Source organism: Meleagris gallopavo, chromosome 7 (assembly GCF_000146605.3).
Source record: "Meleagris gallopavo isolate NT-WF06-2002-E0010 breed Aviagen turkey brand Nicholas breeding stock chromosome 7, Turkey_5.1, whole genome shotgun sequence".
In the NCBI taxonomy this organism is placed as follows: Eukaryota; Metazoa; Chordata; class Aves; order Galliformes; family Phasianidae; genus Meleagris; species Meleagris gallopavo.
In genome coordinates, this window is record NC_015017.2 from 10,301,269 (window position 1) to 10,325,966 (window position 24,698).

General features: G+C 42.7%; 1 protein-coding gene across 2 annotated transcripts in view; it reads right to left on the minus strand.

Moving 5' to 3' along the window:
- SATB2 (SATB homeobox 2) overlaps positions 1–24,698 on the minus strand; it is a 102,926-nt gene that overhangs the window by 13,412 nt on the left and 64,816 nt on the right. For both annotated transcript variants that reach the window (XM_031554156.1, XM_019616984.2), the window contains exons 6-8: positions 23,832–24,044; positions 18,966–19,121; positions 8,418–8,615 (exon numbers count right to left, since the gene is read on the minus strand). In XM_031554156.1, the coding sequence (XP_031410016.1) occupies positions 8,418–8,615; positions 18,966–19,121; positions 23,832–24,044 (567 nt within the window). The remainder of the gene's footprint in view (positions 1–8,417; positions 8,616–18,965; positions 19,122–23,831; positions 24,045–24,698) is intronic.

The window sequence follows — 24,698 nt, forward strand, 5'->3', positions numbered from 1 at the left end:
ACACAAACCATGAATTTGAGAAGAAGTACTGGGAAGTTTAAGGATGTCAACAGTACTTTCCACTATGATGTTAAAAATAGCATAAAATTGGTCCAAACTGGAAACCGAGGAATGTTTTCTGACATGAGGTTAATGAGATTGCTGGGTCTGTACTACCCAGGACGTGTTCTGTAACTTACCACATCCTTTTTGTCATACGTTCTAGAGGGAGATTCATGATTTCAGATTTTCAATCTTCCAAATGTTCCGTGAGAGACACCTCATGTGTGCCTGTATCCCTTAGTTTCTGGACACCAAGTCCTTCTGAAGTTAGGTGCTGCACAATTTGAGTTAGTCCCAAATCACTGGTCAGTGTCTTTAAAATGTATTCATATGTATTTAAAAACATATTTTTTCTTTAATGTTCTAATTCAAAATATGAATATGTGAGTAGAACTGGGGAAAAGACACTGGGACGAGGCAGAAGGGGATACCTGCCTCTTTCCACAATGTGAGCAGCATCATACATTGTGAAGTGCAATTTTCTAAATACATTCTCTGATTTTTGTTTAAGACTTTTATTAAAGTCATGTGTGATGTGTGTTCAGAATGTAGCCTTTGTTGTTCCACAGCTAGGGATCTTGCAAACAGCTTCGCTCTGACTGTGCCAAGATATTTTGGAATATTCTTTGAAACACTGTAAGCGTAGATGACTGTGAGAAAAAATATGTGCTACTGTACTTTTGGATACTTGATGTGTGAGAATAGTGCATACACAGAAACATTTCCCGTTTCAATCTGTAATTCCTATAAAAGTCCATACAAACATGGGACAATGTGTATACACAGCACACTGTCCCTGAAAAAAGCCAATCCCAGCACATATTGTAGTCTCTGGGCATTTCCAGCCAATCCAAATTAAAAAAAGGAGAAGAAGAGAGAGAGAGAAAAATCCACACCAACAAATGTATTACCAGGTTGGCCCAGAACAGGGAGACTGACTCCCAGCATTGCCCAGAAGCTGCAGTTTTCTCAGGGGATGCTGTACAACAGGAGAGGAAGAGCAGCTCACTCACTCTTGGAGATCTTTGGGGGACAAACAGGGCAATGTGCTTGGATAACACATACAGTATTGTTTCCCTCCCCATATAATTTTTGTAATTGTACACAAAGGCCAGCTGCAGTGATCTGGGACTCCTAACTTTATCCTAAGACTTCTGTAAGGAGCCAGAGAATAAAATGCTGCCTGCAACCAATAGCCTATAAACACACAGCTCTAAAGCCCGATATTATAATTTATATACAAATGCGAGGAACAGAGAGCATTCAGGGACTATTAAAATGAAATGAAAAAGAGCAACGTTTTTAACTGCAAACATTTTCCAACATAAATGGAATGGAGACTCGGCCAGCAGCTTTTCAGCCTTCCAGATTTGCCTGCTTCCAGCCAGCACAAGCTTCAAAGGTTATGTGAATTTAAAGAGCTTTATTTAGTAATCTTGCCCGGGATGTTTGCTCATCTTCAACCTACCATGACTCTTTACCACTGGCAGCTTAGCATTTATAACAGGGCCATCACTGGATGAAATGAGGGCCAAACCTGGCCAAATTGTGTGTGAAAGGCAAAAGGGTGAGATGGCAGGAGCCAAAGCTACAGCAATGTAATTTGCTGAAGAGATGACGCATCAGACCAACATCACTCTGCCAGTTCCTGCCAAGTCTCCATAGCACTAGGTCAGCACATTCAGGTTTTGAATGGCTTTCTGCCTTAAGCAGCCCCTTGCAGGAGCTGGGGCAGCAGGAGCAGAGCTGCGGGAGCTCTGTAAAGCAGCTGGCCAGGGAGGCAGCTCTCCACTGGGCGCTTCCACCTTGCTCGGTCCCTGCCCTTGGTCTGTTCTGCACCAAATGGGGTGACTGGGAGCAGGTGCCACTGAGGTGGCCATGCAGCTCTGAGAGTCTTCTGGTGTACTGGGACTACAACTTCAGTGAGGCTAAAACCACAACCTTTGAAAAAATAAAACTATCCAACTAAGCTCCCATTTCCAGGAGCAAATGGATTAATAAACCTAAATTTAATTTCAGAGCAGAAGCGGTATTGCTTTAACTGCAAGTGCACTCCTCACTATCATTATAAGGGGAATAATTGGCTTAAAGTTAATACAAGTCAGCAGTGTATTAGATATCCATACTAAGCAGAAACAGCTGAGAAGGTGCAATAGGTAGGTTTGGCTGTAGCAGTTAAAGCTCAGCAGCTTTCCACTGCGATCAAGATAACTATCAATCGTAAGAAACTCTATCGGATACCTCAGAGCCAAATATAAGGGGCTCATTGTCAGATATGTGCTCCTATTGCCCTTGTCAGAACTTGTGCTAGGTTCCTGACCCTCTACAGACTAGGGGAAAAACAGTGGACACCAAAGTGTTCACCAAGCAACCATGCGTTTGGATGGATGAACAGCCAGAGCTTGCTACCAACACGGTACATCTGCCACAGTACCGCAGCAGCACCAGCGGGCAGTTTAGGGGCAGTGGTCCAGGAGGGCTTCACACATACAGCCTGCTGGAGGACATGGCCCAACACACCCACCCAGCTTCTCCGAGTCAATCTGGTTTAGTCATTTTTAAATGGTTTAGATTGAAAGGAGATACCAACACAGAGCATTATTCTTCTTTCTCATAAGAAAGAGTAAAGGTAAAAATTGAAGAAGGCAGATATTCTGAAGTCCCTAAATTGACAGGTCTAGCTCTGACATGTTTTCCCCCAAAGATCTAAATGAAAGAGAAAATAAATACTCCAGGTGCAGTCTACTCAAACCAAAGCTCTGAGTTTCCCAAGTGGAATAAATCAACTTGTGATAGAAATACCTCTAAAAGTCCACCTGGGCTTTCTGGGTACAACTTGTCTTGGTCATTCCATCTGAGCAGACATCACTGCCAACCATGGGGAGATGGTGGAAACAAAAAGCAGTGGGTATCATTTATTGTCTGTCTTTCAGATGCAGAGAAATGACCAACAAGCAAAAACATGAAAACATGAGGGTGCAGACTTTAACAATGAACCACAGGACCTCACCCACCAAAACCAGGTCTAGATAAAACCAAGCACCAAGTTAGAGAGCAGGCATGCTTTGGGAAAGTAGTTTCTGTCTGAGTTTCCTTGATAACCCAGTCCTGACTTCTAGTATATGAAATCTACTGTAACACACACAAACACAGTAAGAACTGTGAACATCATCCTAAAAATTACTAAGCTCACTATGCTCCTCAGTGGAATAACACAGCTTTGCTTCACTCATTATCTATGACTGCCTAAGTATTATTAATTGATATTATTTTTAAAAGAAGAAAATTTAAGTATTGCTGTTTTTCCCATCTGCATGCTATGTACTGTGTGACCCATGAACTCTAAGATGTTGTTTAGAATTAGACATTTCATTAGGAAGTACTACTGTGGTGTTCATTCCCTTCTTTATTACTTCTAGAAAGAGAATATGAAATTAGTTTCATTGGATTGCCATCACCACTTGCCTTGACCCATTTTTACTAGGGTTCCATGTTCTGTTGTTTTGTAGTTCATTGTCTTGTCTAAAATATTTGTTCCCTTCCATCCCTCAAAAAGATGAAAAAATTAGTATTTCTTATAGTTCTGCAGTACGTTATTTACGTTATTTAAAGAGAGACTACAATGTTTGCAATGAATACACAATACAAAAGAGCTTTCCTACAGCTTTCTGCCATGCCTTCCTTTATTTACTAATACTTCTCCATGATTTACGATCTGAGCTATTATAAATTGCCAGATTTGTCTAAATCAAAGCTTCAGAGAAAAAAAAAAGTGGAAGGATATAATTTTTTATAAAGCTACAAAAGTAACAATATATCAGAAAGCATGTGAAAACCATTCCCACTTCTTTAAAGCCAATATCTGACTGCTCTTAAATCAGCATGTACCTACCAGCTTCAGAAGATTCTCTGACATCATATGCGGGAAATGAAAGGTGAGGTTTCCCTGCTTTTGAAATAGCAGGTACTTTGCTGTAGTGGTGGCTCATGGCTCCAGAGAAGTGGTTTATCCACCTTAACACTCCAGAGACAACAGCTTGATTCATCTTTTTCCCAACTGAGTCAGGTTTCTCTGCCCCAGCAATTAACAATGAATTAGCACCATATTAAAGTGTCAGGCAACATGGCTATTCTCCAGAGTGGTCACCTTGTATACAGCAGACAAATAGTGGGAGAAGGGAGAGAAATTAGATTTACTGTGTCCCGGCATGTCTGTAACAAACACCAAATCCCTGGTTAGCAACAGGAAAGGGCTGGAGGCTCCTCTCAGCATTAACATGCTAGGAAGGTCCAATGCCAGTAAACAGCTGGGAGCAGTGGGATTTGGCGAGGAACAGAAAGCATGACAGGGCACTCTCACCTGTGCAGAGCAGGAAGCTGAACAAAGAAGTGTGAGGACTGCTTACTGCAAAGTGGCTGTCCAGCAAATCTGTGTAAAAAGAGCAAGACTGGGCCTGATCAAAGTTCCAGTCAGGATCCCACACCTGATGGTGGTGGAAGAGGATGAGAAGACTGCAAAAATACAGTTCTGCTTTCCAGCATGCCCTCTCATCCCTAGCAGCCTGCGATTTGGACACTATGAATCAGAGATGAAGTATTTGTGGGATCCAGCTAGGCACAAGCTCACGGGTCTCCTTAGTCCCACAGCAGAACTCACTGATCACAACACACTGCACAGAATTGGAGGCGGAAGAGCCACCTCAGTGCATACCTGAGGCTGTGGCAGGCTGTGTCAGCCTGCACAGCAATGCACAGCATTGTGTAGGTGCAGTGTGGATGCTCTGCAATTGGCGTGTGCAGGAAAGCCCATGCCCCAGCATGTCCATATGGTCACACGCAATGCTGTCAGAGCACTGCCATGTCACAGAGCTCCACAGGGCTCAGATTTTATGACTTCTCCACACAATAACAAATAAATCAAGTGCGCAGGGAAGAATTCCTTGTACATTAAGCTTCCACTGCACACATTTTTCATTTCAGAAATAGAAAAATATTTAATTAAATGGCTTTAATATATGGCTGACAGGAAAAACCTAATGGAAAAAAATGTTTCTTTGTAAAGCACCAAGCCAGAAACTAAACAGTGAGGCATGGGCTAGTGTTACAGAACAGAAGGCAACAACCTACCACAAGAGAAACAACAGTCCCTCAAACATCAGGAGCCAAGTTCTGTCCAACTTCCACAGCACTACAACTGCCCCACCGTACTCACCTTGCCGTGACTGTACAGAAACCACACCAGCCTCAGGGTGATCCCCTCACTGAAGGTGTGCGCAAGCCCATAATCACCATATGAACTACACAGAGCCCATCACAATGAACTCTTTGCTGTTTCCAAGAAGCAGTGCCAGGAAAAGGCTATACTTGATACACCCACTTTCTTTTGTTTGACTGTGCCTCACGATGACAGCCAGGATGTTCTTCCAGCCTGATGGAGGGGGGCTCCAATCCAGCAGTAAGCAGGAAGAAAACAGAGGTAAGAGACTCCCACCTGCTTCAGTGTTACAGCACTACACCTGCTATTATTTCCAGCACTGCTATTCATACTTCCTTCAAAGGTCTGTCATCGTGACATCAAGGCTGCATGTAAAGGCCTGATTTACAGTGCACTTTTCACTAGTAAAGTCTGCAAAGTGAAGTAGGACAGCGTCTGCAGCTCTTCGATGTTTCTACCTCTGCTAAAATGCACAACGGCACCACAACAGACATTCTGCACCCACCACTGCTTTGAGAAGGAAATGAGCATTGCTTCCCTGTTTGACACTACAGAGGGAATTTTAGATAGGCAGAATGTAATTACTTGGCCTGGAATTTGGCCAGGAATTGAGCCCAAGACCCCTACCCTTATGTAAAGTGTCACAAAATCTCCAGCAACTGCAAGTGTGAGGACCTCTGTTTTATGTCTCTTGCTGATATCTTTGATTCTTCACAGCTAATTACCTAATACTGACCCTTGCAGCAAAGCCAAAAAACTAACCTTGCTGCCTGAAACAATTCAAGTCTCAGAGACTGAAAATGGCACAAAAACTGCTTGATGCAGTACGTAGCAGGTGGACACTGAGCCTCCTGTGTCTTGCACTGGTGTAGTATGCCATGTAGAAGCCTACTGGGCTTTTTGGATGGGCAAACATAGCTCTAAAATGCAACGCCCTCAAAACACAAGCCTACTGTATCAACTATATACCAGGGTCTCCAGAGTTTTGTTTTATGTAGTTGCCAGCTGGTTCCATTTATTTTTCTTCATTTTTCATATTTTGACTGTAATAAATAATTAATCCATGGCTTTGTAACTTGCTGACAAGTACAAATGCATCACATTCCAATGCACTGTAACGTGTCACTCAGAAGAGCCGACCTGCGCTATACAGCTAAGTGATATGCAGAAGATTTGGAAAGTAGGATAATCAACAAGGTCACCAACGAGAGCTCAAGGAAACTTTTTCTTCACACTATCCCTTAGAGGATATTTCCTGCTTGATGTGGGCACAAGAACTGGGCTAATTTGTTCAAATTACACAATTCTACTCATCTTCCCATGTGTTAGCTCAGTCCTTTACCCTTCTGTAGTTCCTTGCCTCCAAGATCTCACAAATTTTTGGGAACATCGAAGCCAAAACTTGCAATATTAATTACTTACAGCACTTCCTCTACTTTAAAGCTTTGAGAATCTGAAAACCAGGAACCACGATTTTTTTTTTCTTCTAGGCAAAGACAAAATGAAGATCAAGGAGGAAGTCAACAGCAGAAGAGACAAAGGAGACCAAATTAGGCAATAATTAATCTTGGTGAGACAAAGGTGTTTTAGAAGGGGCAGGACTACATAGGAAAACCTCCCACCTTTGGGAAAGGTGAATAGATTGTTGGTAGCAGTTCTAGCAGCAACAGAACAAGAGCAGAGACAAAGAGCATAGGCTGAATACCATGGTTCACAGCAAGAGTCACACGGCAGTGCAAGCTGTGACCAAACCATAACGGGGAGAGCAAAGGTGGGAGGAGGAACCCTGAGACTATCAGAGAGAAACACAACTGACTATCATCGCATAGTACAATCAGGTGAAATGGCCGTGAGGGCCAGCAGTGACAATGTTCTGCTATGGAAAATGTCACTCCAGATTTTTTAGATTGAGCATACACATCCCCTTCTCATTCATTTGGTTTCTGTCCCCCAAGTTCTCCTGAGCTTCAACAGCTGTCACACATCAGTCCTCTCTACATCCTCACTGCTGTCATCTATCAAACTTTTGCCCTCTCTCCACAGTGGCCTTTATTCCATAGCATTCCCTTACTTCCTGCCCCATTCTCCAGAAGTACAACTAAAGAATGCTGACAACCTAGATAATATACTTAAAACAAGCAGAAGAATAAAAAGCTTTTTCATAATTGGAGCTACCACACTGTTCCTGGAGCCGACCCACCTAACAATCTGCCTCTCTGGAAAGTTCTTCCCATTACTGGCCTCATTGCTTCCTCTACTGTTCACAGGTCTCACTGATTTCATGACACTTGCAAGTGTCTTGTGGAAGATCCCTGCAGTTGAATAGCAGTATTCATTTTGGTTAATTTTTAAAACAACACCTAACAGAGAGCCTTCAGATCAACAGCTATTCTAATGTTTGGCAACATGGCCAAAGTGCAAGTAACACTCACAACCTCTCCTTCCACCATGAAAACAGGTAACTGTTTTAAATTATGGGTTCACAAAAATGCGGAGTGAAGAAAGCATCACTTAAGTTTGAAGTCCAGCTCTCACTTCAGACCAGGCTTGAGTCTCTTCTGACTACTGCCACACACGTTCAGTTTTGTAACGTGCCTCATTAGTTATTAGAGATATCTATTAGGCTGAGAGAGAAACTACAAACTATGACTGCAGTTACCTGTTGGACACAGTTAAAGAGCAGGCATCAGAAGAGCTCAGGTACTGTGAGGAGAAACAACTGACCTAACCCTGCTCTTGCTCCTCTTCCTAACTAGCTGTACGCTTCTCTTGCTGCTGCTGAGGAACACATTTGTGCTCCTCCAAATGCCAGCAGCTTTAGGCAGCTAAATTGTTTCAGTAGCAACACAGCTACTGACACAATGGGAGCTCCATAACATCACTAACACTGACCTTGCTGTTGGCGGTGGCATGATCTGGCACATTTCTCTTCTTGAGCCACCGACACAAACCTGCACACACTCGCATACACGCTGCAGCATTCACATGGGGAGCTTGCTTATACCTTGAGAGCTGAGGTTTGCATGCAGTCCTACAGGCAGATATAAATTGGTGTGTCTCAACCTGCCAACCACAGGGAAGCTCAAACCGGTTGCTTTTCTCTACTTCCAATGGCTGTTTCCCTGCAAAAACTCCTTGAGAAAGAAGTTAGCACTCTGACCTGCACAGGCTCAGGAGTGAGCTGGACAACATGCTGCATACGCTCACTGTGGTGATGTCTGGACTCCTCCTCATAGATCACATCCCTCTCGTGCTGAGGAAGATTCAGGAAGCGGCGAATGGTGCAGAGGTTCTCCCAGAGGGTGCGGTTTTCTGGACTTGGGTTTTCTTTCCAGCGAAGTAGCTCGCACAGCCAGCCCTGCAACAAGAGGGTCAGCACAGTTAGTTCACTAAGCACTGAGGAACTAGATGTGAATGGAACATCAGCTAGACTTAAAGCAGACTTAAAGAGAGATGCTAGTTGGAAATACTCATAATTAGGATCAGCTAGTGATCCTAATAATTGTGTTTATAAGTCCTATTTTGTTGAATAGTTAGTTTGAAATTAACTCTGAATTGTCTTTGCGCTAAATGTCCTGTCTTCTCTCACATTTTGTGTGACTGGATCTCAAAAAGTTACCACTGTACTAAATCCTTCTGGACTGCTCCAGAGGGACTGAGAACATAGAGCACGGCAGTAGGAAGTGCCAGCACTTCAGGAGATGAAAACAACTCTAAAACACAAAGCCAGGCAGAGGGCAAGGTGGCAGAAGCTGTAAGGTGAGAACAGCCCCCCACATGCTCTAAGCATGTGTGGGGGTGACCCCAGGTCCCCAGCAGTCACCCAGGGATGGGTCTGTTGCTGTTCCTTTGTGGGGGTGCAGCCAGCCCACTTGGGGCTGAGGACAGCAATGCCTCTCCTGTGCGTGTGCACAAGGAGACAGGATGCAAGTGACAGAAAATGAGAAGATAATGCTGAGGATGCTGTCAACACGCCTTAGTGACTCCTGTCAAAATATTTTACCTAGTAGCTCTATAACCCATCATTTTTGAGCTGCAACTCAGCACTTTGACACCACTTCAACAGACACCTTACAATACCTAAAAAATAACTTGATCAACATTAAAGCTGTATGGTACAAGAAGTAGCCAAAATTGTGTTTTTCCAAACAGAGACAAGAGCAAGCTGAACAGACAGGTTCATTAGAGGCCCATACAGGTTTTTGTTTTTTTTTTTTATTGCTTTATTATATCACAACTTGTAAGCCATTGACAACTTCTAACATGCATTATAAACCCTGTATATAATATCATAAGCCGTTGTTTGTCTCACTCTCCACTATGTCTTCTGCCTTCACCCCCCAAAAAAGGCAAGATTTGATTATCTCCGCTGCATCAGCCAAGACAGCAACACCAGCTGTTCTCATTGTGCAGCCTCTTCCTCGCGGCCTACATGTTAATAACCTGATCATTCCATTTTCTCCTTCAACTGCCGGCTGCAGCACAGCAAAGAGACAAAAACCCAGGCCCATCTGCAGCAGCTGTAGGCACTGAACTGTGAAGCCACTAGGGATTTATAAACTAATCTGTAACACAACACTGCCTTGTTTTTACAAGTGAGAGGCCACATTTGTGCAGACCTGATCTTTTCTTGCAATAAACTAGGAGAGCTGGGGGGTAGTGGGGCAAGGATGAAAACAAGATATCTAATCATTTACTTAGGGGAAAGAAAAAAAAACTATATTTTTCCAAGTATGACTAGTCTTTGGGTAATCTCTCAGCCAGGTTATGCCTGCATTTCAATTCAGTTTGACCACCTCTTGCCCTCAGCACTCCTCAATCCCCTTCCTCAGCTTAGAAATCCCCATGAACTTTCTTTTGGAGAAAATAAAGGGCAAAAAATCTCACAGTTCCATTGTGAGTTCTCAGGGGCTTCGCCATACAAAGGAAATAATTTTTGAGATAGTAAACAAACGATCTGTGGAAAAAACAAACTCGTGTTTCTCCCTGCTTTTCACTGATCTGAGTATGTTTCCACCAGAACTCTTTCAAACATTTCAGGCAGGTATGTTTAATACCTCCCCAGGGATGCTACAGCACCTGGACCAATCCTTCAGCAGCAAATAAAGGCAAAGCCCTGTACCTGTTGGAGCCGAGCCCAGCACAGGACAGGCCTGCAGCAGAACAGCTCTCTCTCTCTCTCTCCAGCCATAGACTGCCCAACTCCTCAGTGGAGGAAGCTCCACTTCCTAGAGCTGGCCCAGCCAGCCCAACAGCAAGGGCTGCATGTTGATTTATCTGTCCCGTTATAATCGGCGCTCATTACAATCACTTAGAGCAACACTACAGGCCTCATTATGGACAATGCACTCGCTGCCATTAGTCTTTAAGAAGGGTAGCGCTCAATTTGCCTGGCAACATGCGAGGTCCTGACCTTGAAGCTATTAGGGAAAAGATTAGACTGCAGTGTGACCATGTGTGCAGACATGAGCAAACGAAATTAATTTCTGGCAAAGGCAGGCACCAGGCAAAGACCTCGTCATCCTGAGGACACCTGAGAACTTCTCAATTCCCCAAAGGAGATAAGCTAATGGCACGTTTAAAGGAGCCTGGTTCTGAAGGTGAAGCACATCCATGGTATTTAGAGAGATATTAATCCAGTTTCCCCACAAAGTATTTGCTTGGCTGATCAGATTAAGGGATCTAGCCTTCAACAGCACACCCCCACCACAGCAGGCCCCAAGAAATCCGTGATACTTCACAGCCTCAGACATATTGCACCATGTGTACCCAGCTGCTACAATAATTAGCTTATGAATGTATCAGCTGGTTCTGTGATTTTTATAAATAATAACTAACCTACAGAGCAGAAAGATTTTCATGAGCCTAATATTAGCAAGAAATTGCAAGGTGCGCCTAACCCTGAATTGTCTTTGTGCTAAATGCCGTCTTCTCTCACATTCTGTGTGACTAGATCTCCCCAATGCCACTTATAAATATTTATTTTTCCATCACTAACAGCAATGTATTTGTGGCAGCTTTCTTCACAACAGCTATCGTTCACTCACCCCCACACATAGATGCACGTACCCACCATGTGCGTGTGCATGCTTATCTGCATCAAATCTCTCCTTTCATTGCTCTTTTCCTACCTTCCTCTTTATTTATTTGAGTACCCATTCTCTCATCCCTCCATTCAAGACTCCATCTATTTACGGAGCCACTTACTAGGTGATAGGTTGGGTTAGCATGTGAGAAAACATGGCACTGCAGCATGCTCACACATTCTTTATGATTGCAAGTAACTGCCTTCCCCATATACAGATGAAAAGTCTGCATTGGATTCTTTAATTATTTATTTAAATAATCTTAGCACGCCATCCAAGAAAGTTTTGCAGTACCAGGCAAAAAAAAAAAAAAGTGTAAATGTCAAATAAAACAGTGACAGATGACAGTATTCTCTATTGAATAGCACCGTTTCTTCGTGCATGTTCAATGAGAACTCATGAATTATTAATACACAAATCCCCTTTTTCTGTTAAAAATCAACTTGGGGTTTTTTGGTTGCAATTTTTTTATTTTCTCTTATTTATTTCTTTGGGTCTGTGTATGTTACACAGTGCTTTCCAGAAGAATTATTTCATTTAAGAAATGCTAATATATAGAAGTCTTGGAGCTACAGCCATTTACAGCGAATTTTCATCTATAGCTGCATCTATTGGCACAAAGAAGGAAAAATAAAGAACAAGATGCTATCTTGCCACCTTTTCCCTTGCTCATCCACAACATCTGAGCTCATTTTATTACAAGTAAATTCAACTTATGTGAACTTATTCTAAAAAACTAACAAATAACACATCCTTCCTCAGAGCTGCGATACACTGTGTTTCTGATCATGCTTCCCTTGCACATCACAAGTCTCAGCACACAGCACAACCAGCCCCCTTGAGTGCCACAATTACCAGGAGGGTTTGATGCGTCAGTACGGGTGGCAGAATCCAGCCCTTACTGTCAGCTTCTAAGGTTCTTAAATGCGAATGTCTTCCATTAAAAATAAGAGGAGGAAAAACAGCACAACTAAAGATGCTTTTGGCTCTACAGTCAGGCACACCCAGTGCTTGTGGTTACAAGGAATTCTACTCAGAACTTCTTCATTTCACCCCAAAACTTGTAAAGGCATCAAGAACACAGCCCAAACCAGCTCACTAAGGAGAGCTGCAGAGAAGTCCCGGCCTCTATTTCTGCTGTTCTTGTGAGACAAGATTTTCTAAGCATTTTATTTGAAAAAACAAATAATATCATATTAATTTCCTATTTATAACCTCTCTGTCTCAAAATCAAATACATTTCCACATAGCTAAGCAAACATCAACAAAAATCTGCAGGAAGTCGGCCATTCTCATTGTGCTTTTATGCTGTTAAAGAAACAGTGTGCCTACTACATCAAGACATTAGCCCTGGCACACCAAAACCCCCTTGACGGACAGTTATTTGGTGCAGCAAGCCATATGCCATATTCTCTTCTCATTTACCCTGAGCCATTTTATTGCAGCCTGACCCTTTCACTTTTGCTAGTCTTATCCTAGAGCAGGGGAGGCTGCTCTGGCAGTCAAAGTTACCAGGCTACAATGAGATCAGGTTTTCCAGCGCTCAAAGAATGTATGCACAAGCATACTGCAGATGGTGATCAGCCTATGGTCAATCAAGGACCAAATTTTTGACTGAAGTACAAGTACCTGGGAAAAGTACAGAACAAGTTATGTTGGGGTTACAGGCCAGTACTCACACTTCTAGCAGCATCTTTACTCAGAGCCATGGAAGAAGGAAGTAGCTGGGTGTCCATGGGGCTCATTTACAAGCAGTCTTTCTCCCTGGACTGTGCTGGACTGTGAGAAACCTCCAGCCTAGATAAAGCTAACTAAACCAATCTTGCGCTTCCCTGCATTCAAATTGAAATTACTAATAATAATACAGTTGGTTTTCTCTACTGACATTTTCTAGGGTCTCCCATGAAAGTATGAGTAGGCAAATGAAGAGTTTTTAGTAAGAGTGATTCAGGAATAAATCTCAAAAATAAATGTAAAAGGCCATTTCCTCACCCACATCATCAGTGCAGAAAATGTCAACATATGTGACAAAAGGAAAAAAAAAGCAGCAATGATCAACATTATTCTTGAAAGATTAGAAAAGAAATGATGCATTATCCAGAGAAAGTTCCCGTTCTACACAGGATCATAGGGAGCCGTCTGGTCAAACTTTCTCAGCCTCTTGCCTCTGCTCAGTTTGGGACTCTGCAGTGTGAAATGAGCAGATAATATTCAGCTCTTGTTCCTTAGTCGCCAAACTCTCTTTCCATGAATCCAATAAGTGTCTATTAAAATAAATAAACCCCCTAATGATTCAAGATAACCTAATCAAGAAAGCTAAAATGGATAAAAGACTAACTGTAATGGAGAGTTCTGTCATGGCTTCAATGAATTCTTGATGAGGGCTGGGGGGAGGGGGACTAAACCTGAGAAGCTTTACTAGAAGCATTTTGGTACAGTTCAAGGTTAGTCACTCGATAGCCTGAGTTTTCTGTATCATGCAGTACTTTTCATCCTACAAAAATTTAAGGAAAAATACAAAGCACTTCCATGAGGCCTAGTTTCTTCTTAGTCTCATAAAACAAGAAATAATACAAAAAAATGAAGTACATGAACCCTGACACATCTTGGACCCATGGAACACCAAGTCTGCTTACACCTCTTGGGCTCAGAGGGAAGGATGCTGTTTGCTGAAGATACTTCCAGCGTGCCAAATTCAGACAAGCTTCTCTCTGCACTGGGGATGTAGTGCAGGCTCATGGCTAAGGCAAGCAGCATGCCAGCAGCTCCCAAGTCTGTCAATGGCTTCCTGAGCAAAGTCCCAGCTCCACAAGTGACCATGCTTTGCTCAGAGGCTGAGAGAGGCACTGTTGTAGAAGCTGTAGTGGGTGTCCAAATACACTTAAGAGAAATTTTAAGTTCAGTCACGGAGAGAAATGTCTTTCTGTACTTCCTGCATATGTGACAAGAACATTAAACTATCAGTACAACAGATAAGCCCTAGCTGTACAGATGTACAAGCATCATAAAGGCACTGAGGTGCTGTAGCAGGAAGAAATGCTGTATATGCATATACTGCATGCATCTTCGCAACCAGCGGACTTTTTCTAGTTGTTGTTCATTGTCACTGGAAGCTAAAGAGTTTAAGGGCACAGGAAATACCTATTCTAAGCTAAAAGGAGGAGGAAAGGCATTCCATCATACTGAAAAAGGGGGTATAAGTTGGGAGGGACAGACAATAAAGGATAAAACCTGCCTCAGAGGATGACTGCTCATCTCTCACAGTACTTGTGCATTCTGCTCAGAGCAAGAACAGTGTGATGATGGTGGCTGAAGGACTGAGACACATACAGTGTGGGCTCCTACTGTGGGGCTCCAACTTTAGCCAGAGAACAGGCTCCGAGACTAGTGCCTGGGATCTCACAAGGAAAAGTCAGGAAAAAGACAAGGAATTGACAGAAAAAGTATTTCTATCCACAGCCCTACATTTCTCTTAACTTGAAGGTCCTTAACTTTTCTGTCCCCAACACTTGAATTTATTTTTGATTTATTTTTAAATGAGGCAAAGATAAGAACCGGAGACACAGCTTTGCCAGCTTAACATTTTGTTTCAAAAGCTGCTCAAAGGGTTCTCTCTTACTTTACTGTGGTATAACTAAAACAAATCCAGTCCCTTGGGGAAGAATTTCAGTTGCTGGTGTTTGCTTTCTGTTTTTCTGAACTAGTGATGCTGGAGATCAGATCCTTCCATCTACCCTGCCCTGGCCCAGGGCCGATCCTCTGCAGCACCACTCCTCTGCAGGCCAGGTTGATTACAGAGACACTCCTGCCCTGGGAGAGCTGTAGGAAGTTCAGCCTCTCATGTTCATACAATCTTTACCCTTCCTCTGACTGTCAGCAAGGGCTCCAGTCAGATATGTCCACTATTTATTTTGATAATGACTGTTTATTATGAACAGATCTATATTCCTAAACTTGCTTTACACAGCACAGCCTCAGCAAGGACCCTCACTAGTAGAGGTCAGCATGGTTACCATGCTGCATAGCATTATAGAAGCACTGACACAAGATGACGGGGAAGTGGTTTTCCCCAAACTTGATCCATAGACAAGTTGCAGAACTGGACACAGAAACCAGAAGTCTGTCAGGACTGTCCTGACGGTTCAAACCTGGAGCAACCCAAGGTCAAAGTCCTTGCCTGACCCATTGCCCCATTCTAGAGGCACACTGGCCAGCCGAATCTCTCTAAAATGGCACACAGATAATTCCATGTGATTTAAATATAACCAGGAGATTCTGAAGCACAGATAAAAGGCCAAATCCAGTGTTCAGAAATACTCTCAATATGATACTACAGGTCCCAGATTTAGTCATTTAAGGGACAAAAGGCACTAGCATGCAGTATTGCCTGAGATGCATGCTGTCCAGTGGGTGCATCACTAACAGCTGGTATCTAGAATAGGATGACAACTTTGGAGGCTGTTTGAAGGGTGCTGTGCCACTTCAGCTCCTGCTGAGGACAAAGGGATGCACAACACTTCTCAAACAAGACAAAAAATATCCAGATATGTCACATGGAATAAAATGTATATTAATGAAAATATTCTGACATTGACAAATGAGTCAATGTCTAAAATGAATGGCTTGAGACCCTTATGAATTTTGAGCCCCTAACAGGAGAGTCTTGCATACTACCTCGATACTTCCACGTGATCCTGCACATTGCATGCATGTTGACTTGTGAGGTCCACAATCTGTACCCTCAGTTTCTATCAACTGCCCTTTGCTTTCATTGCTGAACCAATAATCTGCCACGACTTAAGAGTAAAGATGGCTACTTGTTAAATTAGAAGTCAATTAAGTCTATCAGTAGATGATGCTGCTTGCAATAACTGTTCTCAGTGGGTACTACTCTTCCTGTATGAAGACAGGAGATGAAATGAGGCCTCCATTGGCTCTGGATTCTCTCTTGGGTACACAACATACAGCCCCACATATAAAATGTCAGAACAGCCCTGTCGGAGATTCACTGGCTGCTAAAACTGTGAAGATCTCACAGCATCGTGGATTGCTGTTGACAGAAAAGCAGCGCCCAACACAACACATGCCTTGTTAGCAAACTGGAAGCCTCTCAGTTGTCTGGGGTGAGGGAATAATAGAGGAAGCCAGTGCAATGCAAGCCAGGCCTGTGGAGAACAGCACGTGAACAAACCTTGGCGAAGAGTCCAAGCAAACCCTCAGACTAGCTCTTTTTTTCCCCTCTTTCAAACTCTCTTTCTTTTGTAAATATGAACACTTTTCAGTGTGCACTTCCCAGCATGTAACTGAGCTGGTGAAATCAGCACCATTGTCATCAGGAGAGCCTGCAACTGGCACAGCAGACCTGTACAAAGCAATGGGAAAGCACCACAGCTAGGTTTTAGGTAAGCTGACACTGACTTTTCCACCATATAACGGCACCTCTCCTACACAAACTACCATGTCCTTAGTTTCAGCACTGCACTGTCCTGGGGGGCACATGGACAGCTGCAGCACAGCATAGGCACTCCTAATCAGGCCAAGGGGTGGGCCACACAGGTGAGCTTTGGAGCTGGGGAGCCATGTACCACTAGGGTTTGTGGCTGTAGCTTCTCTGTCCCTGCCTTCCAGTTCTCTCACAAACCATTTTCATGCTCCAGCAGAGAGCTATGACATCTCAGCATGGCAAATGCTGGGTCATCCCAGGGAGCCAGTATTGCTTTGGCAGGACTGTGAAACAAAAGAAACATCAGCCTGAGAAATTCTTCTTTATTTGCCTCTGTTGAAGAAACAAAACCTTTATGGGCAGTAACTCTGCTTTAAACGATAACACGTGTGGATCCTGCGCTTATCCTTTTGCATCTGGCTTCCAAAATCTGCCCTGATCTTTTTCCACGTGAAAGACTATGAAGCTTATTTTTGTTTTGGTGCTAGTGTGCATCACTGCCAGAGAAACTGGCACACACTGAAGCTAGCGAGCCACCCAAATTACTGTTGGGTGGTTCAGTCCCTCTCTATTTCAAGAAGCCTCTGGGTATAATGACAGGAAGCTTACAAGCAATTTCAAGCCAAACTCCAGAGAAGCTGGCATTCAGTTTGTGCTACACGCTTCTTATTAAAAGCTGTCCAGTCCGGATTCTGGGTGGAACTTTGATATCTGCATGGAGTAAAGAATAAGGGGCACGTTTGCAAAATCAATTGTGCAGTTTTTATATTTACTGCACGTTTACCACATATGTCATTTATTACACAGTGGAAAACCGTTAAATGCACAGTAGTTGTGCCAAGTGGCATTATGCTTTTAACAGCTTTATTCGTTTAACAGCTCCAGTTCTCATTATATTTTGCCATGTGGTACATGAGATTTTTATGCATTTAACAGTTTAAGAGGGTTCCATGGTATTTTCCTTTCATGTATTTCATACTGTGCCTGGGATTTTGTTGGGGGGCTGAGGGGTTGTGGACTGTAACCCCTGTACTCGGACAAGATAAAGCAAAAGGCAAAGAAAATTAATGATTAAATGAAGAAGGAAGAAAATGGATCAGACCTCCAAATGCGTGGGCACAAATACCTGTAACAAGGACAAGGCACTCCCATGTGCTTTGATAGCCTCTGATGCTTTGTTTATATGCCTTTCAATTTCTTATTTTACATCTACTTTAATGACTACAATATTGCTTTCCTTCACAGAGGGAAAAAATGTATTTAGTAGAGTACATGCACCTAGATGTTTCTAACCCTTCCACACAGAGGCATTTGTGCATTCTTGTGTGCATATTGATGCCCTCTCCTTAGCACAACTGAGTAATTTCATTCATGATCAGAAGCAGCTCTTCTCACACAGAGTAAACAATTGGTTCCAAAGGAGGACAGCGTTTTTTGTAGGAAGGAGACCATGGAACCATCATCCGCTTGTGGTCCTTCCTACAAAAAACGCTGTCCTCCTTTCCACAAAATTCATACTGATACATTATATTTTTTTAAACAGTTGGATAAAATTTTTAAATTAATGGATTCTCTTCAAGAATTTCACTCCAGCTTAGGTTTGCCCACATGTATTTTTTACATCCAATGTGAAAATTAATCCACGAGAACACACTGTGGTGCCCTCTCATCTTTTTTGTAAAAATGACTGGATTTGATGTGAATTGTTCACATGGCAATACTGCATGCAGCACATACAATGTGAAGGAAAAAAAAAAAAGGAAACACCTTCCTAACATGCAGTTTCCCCATTAGCTTCCTTCCATTAATTACTTAAGAAAACGTTTTTTTTTTACCTGCAAAACAAGAAGGGTATCATCATTTTGGAAGGTCCTTGTCCTACTAATTGATGTGTAAGTTATATGCTACAAGTGGGAAAAGACATGTGTGTTTGTACAAAATGGGGAGGAAAGCTCAGCTGCAAGCCGGTCCTTTTTTCAGTCTATTTTAAAAGGAAAAAGGAAACCACTTAGGCAGGCAAATGCCAGAAACACTACAGGTTCCCCAGAGATGAAGGTTATTATTATTGTATGAACAGATGTATTTTATTGGTGGGAGGAGAATATAGGTCTAGCTCCAACCCCAAAGTTGGCTTTAAAAACAAAACCCCAAAAAGAATGAAATCCCCTCTACCACTCACCTGACTTTTATTGGCAGCCACCTTGGCAAACAGAGCTTGAGATACCTTGGCCCTTTTCATCTCCTGTTGGATCTCGTCATAAATGGCAGCTGTGATGTTGACGTTGGCGCCGTCCGCCTTAATGGGGAGGTCTGTTGTTGGTGTCGAGGTTTTGGCCTACCAAGAGACCATGAAAATAATAATTAAAAAAGTGCTGCTTTCAGCCCAGCCATCTGTGCAGAAATTATCAAAGGATTTCAGTCAGCTGATGCCAAACTGCATTAGCTACAGAGGGACACTTCCTGTCCATTATTCTAATCAGGTTAATTGTGATTGGAAATAATTGCAGTGCATTCCTATAGGACATACAAGGCCCTGTCAACTCCCCCCTCTCCCTCTCCCAGCATGTTTATTGAGCAGCTCAACAACACGATAGGTAGCTGGGCGCTCGGCTGCAGGCAGTCGCTGAAGTTTGCTCTGCCAGCTAGCTGCCACGGCACTGACACCAGCCTCTACTTTCTTTCCCCCTCTTTAAAAATGGCCTACACCTTGGAGGAAGAGCCAATTCTCCCAGAAAAAATGAGTAAATGGGTAGAGGTCTCTAAATAATAAATTATTATTCAATTTAATGCACTCCCTCAAGTCTCTCTCATCCTTTATTAAAACTATACATATGTCATTTGAGTATGTATGGTTTCCCAGCCTTATCATCATTATGCTGGCCAGACAGTCACCTAATTTCACCTAGGAAATCAGTGGAAATGAAAAAAAAAAAAAAAATCATTTCATAAAGCTGGGCTTTGGCATGCCTTTGATGTGCTGCCCTCATTCTCCTAAACTCATATTGAGATTTTGTGTATTCCACTGCACTCCTTTTAATTGAATGATTTCCCATCAGCTTCTGTGACAAATGAAGGACAATAACGGACGCTGCCAGTACCTTCTCCAGGCTGGACTACCCTTGCAAGGCTGCTATCAGTACAATGCTGTAGGCTTCTATGAGATTTTTATTTTAAAGCCCCTCAGCCTTGGCCACTCTCAGATGGTGGAGGCAGGTGAGGGACAGGAGGCAGCGCTCACAGCACCAGTAGCCTCTTGGAGCCCACATTTCACTTGCCAGGGCTGATACTTGAAATCCTACATCTTTCAAGGGAAATACATAGGTTACTGACATAAAATCCCCATTTTCTCTTGAGATGTGAAAGTCTTAGGAAACAAACTAAGCTAAGTCACAAAGCTCACGCTTCCAGATAGATTCAAACCTCCCATAAATCCTGGTGATATTCAGTCATCTGGTCCAATCATAAGCCTTTTCAGCTGGTACATGCCATTTTAACTAGGTAGACGTGGCCAAACACCTCTTTGTTAATGAGAAGGTTAACTAGGCAAAACCAAGCCTTCTGAACTTCTTTTGTTTTGCTTTCCTCCAAATCTTCCTGTGCCTAACATCTTTTCTATTCCAAGGCCCACATTAATAACGGAGACAAAATTCAATCAAGACAATGATCTAATCACTCTTCCTAGTGCTTGCAGATAAAGCCTTCATCAACGTGTATCTCCTCTCTTTCTGAAGTCAGGCTAGGGATCAGGAAGAGATCACTGTGCACAACCCACACAGTGCTGCATGGCACAGCAGCCAACTGAATGTGTGCACCGTGCTCAGCAAGGGCCCCCTACAGCTTTGTGCCTCCTTGGCTTGTTTCCTAGCTGTTCCAACACAACAGCACTCTCAGCACAGGACCCATAGAGAAAGGGCTGGAGATTTCTGCATCTCTGCATTAAGAGTAGGGCAGTAGGAGCACAGTTGGGGCAGACCAGGGCCTCTGGTGCCCCGGTACCACTGGGGACCAAGGCCAAACTCATCCACAGGCCCTGACCATGAGTGGGTACAGCCCTATGGATGGACTGACAGGGACAACGAGCTCCAAAATTCAATCCTCAGAGATAGGCAAGAGATGGGATAGTTGTGAGGAACATAGGAAAGCGCCGAAGAAATCATGGGAAAGGAAGAGGACTGTCCAAATCTGTCAGGATTCATTTAGTGGAGCTTAACTGAAGACATCGCAGTGCTGTGAAGGGTATAAAGAAAGCCTTCCCAGGTGATGGAGCCTTTGATTAGCACAGCAGCTGAAGTCACCAAGGCCTGGTAGGTGAGGCCTGAATTCTGAGAACAAAATTAGCATATAAAGGAAAGTTTCAAAACGCATCTTGTCCTGCACAGATCTCCTGCACTGCCAGCTCCACAGCCAGAAATCAGGAGCCAGCCTGCCCAATGCACCTCGATAGCTGGGCTCTTTTTTATTTAATCATCAGAATAGGTAGGACAAGTGCCAAACAGTAATATCACAAGCAAGTGTTTAAAGTCAGAGGCCTGGATTCAAAATTGATCTTCATATTAGCAAGAAGTTTGCCATTATTGAAATGTCTCACTGCAAATGGTGAAAAAAAGAGAAAGAAAACAAAAAAAAGAAAAGGGTTTGTAATCACAGTGCTAGAGTGCTGAAATCCCAGCAGTTAATGCTGGTCTTCAACAGAGAGAAGAGAGTTGGCAACATGTACACAATAACCTTTAAAAGTTCAGAACCTCTTCCCCCAAGTACTTGCATCCTCTTGCTAGATGGATCCACTGCTCTCACCTCCGCACCGGTGCTATATCACATCTGTCTGTGCTTGGGGAATACCCTGAGGGGCTTTGGGTTCCAGAGTGATGGAGTCATGCTAGGCGACTCCTTGTGCTCATGAGCCCACCTCCACGGCTGTCCCATCACTTAACTACACTCTATCCAGCGCACTAAAAAAAATCATTCCCAGAAGTACTGCCTCAGGAGATTGGTATCTATGGAAACCATGTTTCAAAATGACATTAAATCAACTTCTTCAGCACTGTAACATAATTCTTGAAAGACCAGTATAGCTCCTCCTCACTAGTTAGCACTGCTACCCTCAAAGCACCATTATCTGGGGTATACAACATATTTGCCTGGGGAGGCAATGTTTCAGGATGGCTGCATGGTATATAACAGGGAACTTGTCTCACTGGGACTAATATCAGGCATATGGGGAAGCACAGTAGCCGAGCTGCCTGCCCAGGAGCTGGGAAGCAGCCTAATTTGCAGAGGTGTCCAAGTTGTCAAAACAGCACCTGTGCTGACTGGTGCTGGCCCTCAGAGGACTGGGGAAATTTTATCCAGCGGGCACAAGACAAGCACTGGGTACAAAAAGGTTTCTGTATTGCTTTTGGTGATTAAAAAAATCTCACAATATTCTACCAGATTCTTCAAGAAAATAAGGGAAGGGCGAGCTGCTTTATATTTCTAGCGTATGGTTTTCTAACAATGCTTCACCCTTAAAAGAAGAACAAAATTTTCCTTACTTAAAGCTGTCACTAGAACACGGGGAAGATTTCTTATTTTGACAGAGGAAAGAGACAGAGTGACAGATCTGACAGAGATCTGATTTTTATTTTCACCGGACTGCACTAACTCACCCATTTCTTTCTGGTTTGTTTTTTTTTTAATTATTATTGTTCTATTCAAGTTATGAAATCTATTGCACTAAATATTAACAGTAATAAGCTAATTCTTTCATGAAAACATAAATGCAGAAAGAGTTTACACTATTTAGATGTTAAAATAGTTCTCTTCAGAATTTTATTTTCACAGAAAGATAACTAAAAACAGTTAAGAGTTATGCAACAATGAAATTTGCATATTACAAAAATTCAGCATTGAATCATGCTTGGCAAGATGTGCTTGCTTTCAGTGAAAGCAGTTCTTTATATCATGTGTAGTGGTAGAGTCCACCCAAACATATGAACTGAGCTCAACAGTTTCTACAAAATCAGCACACCTTAAGGATAATCTACGTGCCTTTAACCCTCTGCCCCAAGACTCTTATTTTTAGCAGCTGCTGCTCCAGTATTCAGGATGAGAATTGCTCAGTAATATTATAAGCATGGTTAAGACATGCACAGCCCAAGTGAGCACTCAGAGACTCTGCAGACTGCACAACTGTGGAAGTACCAGAGCAGGAGGGTTACAAAGGCCTGTTTATGACAGATGAAGAAAAGTGCTAAACCCGAGCTGTCACATCTGCACAATTAGAAATTTCAAACTCAAGTTACACAAATGTCATGACAAGAGTTAATTGTTGTCTTTGTGCAATCACCTTTTCCGTTTTGGAGTATATGTCTGGGACAGCAAGAAGCCTGGCTGAATGGTGGATACACTATGACAGTGTAGTACCTGCATGTTCATTCTTAGCGCAAAGGAACAACTTACATAGAGAAGTGGATAGGAACAGAACGTTAATAAACCTGGTTAGTTAAGTCTACTGGTTTAGAGCTTCAAAGCATCATCTCCTGCCCTAGCACCATGCCCATCTCTACTTTCTGTACTTCAAATAATTACTAGTGTAAACTAACTAAAGGATTGTCATTTCCTAGGCAGAGTGCACTGATTTCTAACTCACTGTTGGCTCCTAATCACTGCATGTTTTTGACTGCAACATCTATGTGTCTCCCCACAAGCTCAGAAATTTCCTGTGTTCTGTAGAACATCACAGTGCACTAACACAAAAAGTTATGTAAATAATCTTTCTATAATGTAGTCTAAAACACTCTATCTGGAAAGCCCGCAAGCAACCATTCAGGTACTAAAATCACAGACTCTTTTTTGCATTTATGGCATTGATCAAAGCTAGAATCATCACTAAGTCTTGTTGCAACTCAATAAACACCTCTTAACAGCCTCTCCAAGTCCTTATAAAAGGATTTCCACAACTCACCTGAGCAAAGGGAGCAACATACAAGGGAAGGGCAGAGAAAAACTCCTTTCCTGGACTAATATTAGCACAGGACCACATAACATACAAAGGATCACATCTTACCTGGGGGGTTCTAGAGGAGCTTGGGCTGCTGGCTGCTGAAGACACCATGCTCACATTAGGGTTCATGCTTCTCTCTCTTTCATCCTGATAGATTCGATCCCGTTCCGAGTCAGGCAAGTTGAGGAAATTCTGCATCGCCCTTAAGTTTACCAGGAGGGACTGGGAAGCTGTCCTCGGGTCTTCTTCTTTACGCAGGATCTCAGACAACAAGCCCTGGATAAAAAAATTTATAAGTCCGGTCACATGGTGGTGTTTTAAATTTGTTTAGAAAAGCCTACATCAGAATCTCATAGCATCTTCCACAGGGAATATTTTGTAGGAAAGTGCTGTCTTGTGAGGGCTGGAGTTTATTTTGCAACTGTCCTATTCTGGCACTGTAATAAACATATAAATAAGCATGTGAGCACAGAAATCCGGGATATAAAGGCAGGTGCACTGGGTAGAAGAAACTGCAGTTACCACCAGGTGCTTGCAGCAAATATTTTAGGAGCTGTTATATGTCTCCCTCTCCCTCTCTCTCTGTCTTGTCTTGATGCTGGGAATGCTTGGCAGGCCTGTTCATCTTTGGCAAATCTGCCAAGTTTGGTAAATTTAGTTTTGACATTTAAACAGTGCAGGAGGTTTATAAAGAAAAACATTTGGTTGGGTTTGATGTTATAGTCCATTCATTTTGGTTTGGACACTTGTTTCTGAGAGGAGAAAATGCAGTAAATAATAAAGCCTTAGAATATAGCTGTAGGAATTTAACCCATTCTTTTATGCCTTATTTTAAAATACCATGGGCTTCTTGCTGCAACAACAAATTAACACTATGTTCACTTAATTTTAACAAAAACCATTCTGCCAGGAGGTAAGCAGCACAAAATT